This window comes from Leishmania braziliensis, contig 101, assembly GCF_000002845.2.
Source record: "Leishmania braziliensis MHOM/BR/75/M2904 WGS CADA00000000 data, contig 101, whole genome shotgun sequence".
NCBI classification, from domain to species: domain Eukaryota; phylum Euglenozoa; class Kinetoplastea; order Trypanosomatida; family Trypanosomatidae; genus Leishmania; species Leishmania braziliensis.
This window is the reverse complement of record NW_004058022.1, coordinates 6,027-8,841: the sequence shown is the minus strand read 5'-3', so window position 1 is coordinate 8,841 and position 2,815 is coordinate 6,027. Positions and strand designations below refer to the sequence as shown.

General features: G+C 63.8%; 2 protein-coding genes across 2 annotated transcripts; both read right to left on the bottom strand.

Moving 5' to 3' along the window:
* Positions 1-255: 255 nt before the first annotated feature.
* LbrM_08_1110 (amastin-like protein) lies at positions 256-816 on the bottom strand (the record flags this gene model as incomplete). Its single annotated transcript, XM_001562117.1, has 1 exon — positions 256-816. One exon carries the CDS (start codon positions 814-816, stop codon positions 256-258), a length of 561 nt encoding a protein of 186 aa, XP_001562167.1.
* Positions 817-1,680: 864 nt separating this feature from the next.
* On the bottom strand, positions 1,681-2,244 carry LbrM_08_1100 (amastin-like protein; the record flags this gene model as incomplete). Its single annotated transcript, XM_001562116.1, has 1 exon — positions 1,681-2,244. One exon carries the CDS (start codon positions 2,242-2,244, stop codon positions 1,681-1,683), a length of 564 nt encoding a protein of 187 aa, XP_001562166.1.
* Between the last annotated feature and the right edge of the window lie 571 nt (positions 2,245-2,815).

Here is a 2,815-nt window from a genome sequence, read left to right as displayed (position 1 = left end):
AAGACGCATGGAAGGGAGGGGGCAGAGATGGCGTGGGGAGGAGGAGGGCAAGCACGTGCTGATCGCCCACACGACTCGTGTTGGCGGAGGACAAACGGGAGAGGGCGCATGGGGGCGGCAGAGGCGCACCGGCGTAGGAGGTGACGGGAGGAGCACATAGTGTGCATGACTCCTCTCGGTGCGCTGCGGTGCTGCCCATCCACCGCCCAAGTGCTGCCGCGTCCGACAGCCCTCTCCGTCTCCCCTTCGCCGCGTCTACCACTGCGTGTTTTCCTTACTCGGGTCCATGGGCTGGCACGGGATCAGCAAAAACACTATGTTGATGATGTCCAGGCACCAGGCCGCCAACAACAGCGCGAAGCCGGAGGCGAAGTTAAAGCGGGTGTTGATGGCCGGGCAAAGGCCCTCGGCGTTGTAGTAGTCAAACACCATGAGCACCCACACGACGCACACCGTGACAGCTCCAGTGATGTTGAGTGCCAGGCAGACCCAGCGGAGGCAAATGCAGCAGAACACCACAATGAAACCGAGGAGGGCCGCCGAGCCGTACACGAAGATGGAGATGACAGCGAACACCTGAGCCAAGCGAAACCTAGAAAAGCGCTCGAGGCAGAAGGACCACAATTCGTGATAGCTGGTGTCGCTCTTTAAGTCGTTGCAGTTCTCCTTCCCGCCCCACAGTGTCAGGCAAGGCGTGCTGCCAAATCTACCCAACTCCTTCACGCGAAACATGTCTAGGGGCGTGGCCACGAGCACAAAGAGGAACGCGATGAACTGGAAGATCGCGTAGAGCAGAAGGGTGACGGTGAACTCCATTTTGGCAGACGCACGACCAACGTGCAGGGGTGGGCAGGCGAGACCGCGATGCGGTGGACAGGGAGGGTGGCGAGGGGGGGGTAAATGGGGGAGGGAGAGAGCGGGGGCGAGGGAGGATCCTAGCTGTTGCTGCTGCGTGTGCTTTGGGGGGAGTGTGCGATGTGAGGCGCGGTGAGAAGGGCCGGACGGCAAGGGCAAGGGGGGGGAACAGCGTTAGGGTGAGAGTAGGGAGACAGGCCGGCTGGACGGCGGGTCGTGCGCCACGGGCGCCCCGGGGGCACGGCTGGCACGCGCCCCGACGCAAGGGCAGCGGCGTGGCAACCGATACGTAAGAGACGGGGGCTATGCAGCTAGGGCGCACTGCATTGCTCACCACTGCCCTCCACCCTCAGGCGCCACTGCCGCACTCCCACGGGCAGCACGAAAGGGCGGTGGGCGGCAGTGGCCGCGACGACTCTGCGGGCATAGGCGAGTCGCACAGTATAGAAGAGAAGCGAAAAGGCGCACGCACGCGAGGGCGGCACGCCACACGCAGACAACAAGACCAAAGCACAAGAGAGAGGGAGGAGAGAGGGTACCGTAGAGGCGCGCGTGCACAACAGCAGGACGCGCATAGCCAGCGAGGCAGTGGGCGCAGTGGGAAGGCAAAGACGTAAGCACCGGGGGAAGAGAGAGCGTGGGCAGGTAGAGAGGGTGACTGAGTGCCCACACTACTCGTGGTGGCGTAGGTGAGGGTAGGGGGCGGCACGTGCGGGCACGGGGTCGGGTGGTACGCGTAGGCTCCCTTGGTGTGCTGCGGCGCCGCCTGTCCGACACGCCAGTGCTTACGCGTTGTTTGTTCCCTCCTACTTCCCCTCGCTGCGTCTATTCACTCGTCTCTAGGCTCTTACTCGGGTCTCTCGCCTGCCACGGGAGCCGCAAGAAGGCGATGTTGATGATGTCCAGGCACCATGCGATCACCAAGAGCACGAAGCCGGAGCCGAAAACAGACATGAGGACCTCATCTATGCAGCGGCCATCCACATAGTAGTAGACCACCACCATGGAGGCCCACACGATGCCCAGCGTGGCAATGCCGGCGATGTTGAGCGCCAGGCAGACCCAGCGGAGGCACGAGCAGCAGCACAGCGCAATGAAGCCTAGGAGGGCAGCCAGGCCGTACACGCAGATGGAGATGATAGCAAACACCTGAGCTCTGCGGAAACGGTCCCGGCGGATCGGGCAATCCATCCAGAGCTGCTCCAAACTTATATCGTTCCTGCTGGTGTAGCACTGCTCATTTAACCCCCACAACGTAATGCAGGGCGTGTTGCCAAATCGCCCCCCAATCCTCAGGTGAAACATGTCGATGGGCGTGCCCATGAGCACACAGAGGAACGCGATGAACTGGACGATCACATAGAGCAGAAGGGCGAGGGTGAACTCCATTTTGGCAGACTCACAGCAGCACAGCAGAGGAGGTGGCGTAGTGGTCGAGGCGAGTGGGAGAGAGCGAGGGCGAGTCGGGTCTTCGCAAAGCAAACTCGTTGGTGCTGCCGCGTGTGCGTGCGTGTTGGTGGTGAGAGGGCGGGCGGCATGAGAGAGGCGGGCAGGGTGGAAGGGGAGAGGAGAGACGGAGAGAGAGGTGGGGGAGAGTGCGGCGAGGCGGCAGGCACGCGAGAGTGCGACACGCGCACCGCGAAAGAAGGGGGGCCATCCGATGGCGCCCACACGCACGTGCGGAGGAAGCGCTCACCGGTGGACGCGACACACACGCCGCGCCGGCAGCGGGGGAGCGGCAGCAGCGCCACACGGAGGGGGGCCGGGCGCAGGGGACGGAGGGCACAGTCGGAGGAAATGCACACGGACGCCGCAGCGCGTCCCAAGCCGGCATCCGCTTCTCCTAGCAGCGGGCGCGGGCGGGTACCATGACTCTGCTGAGAGTGTGGCCTCAGGGCGCGTGCTCTGGGCGTGGTCCTCCAGCCGGCAGACGAGGGCCTTAGACACCTGCACCCTCTCC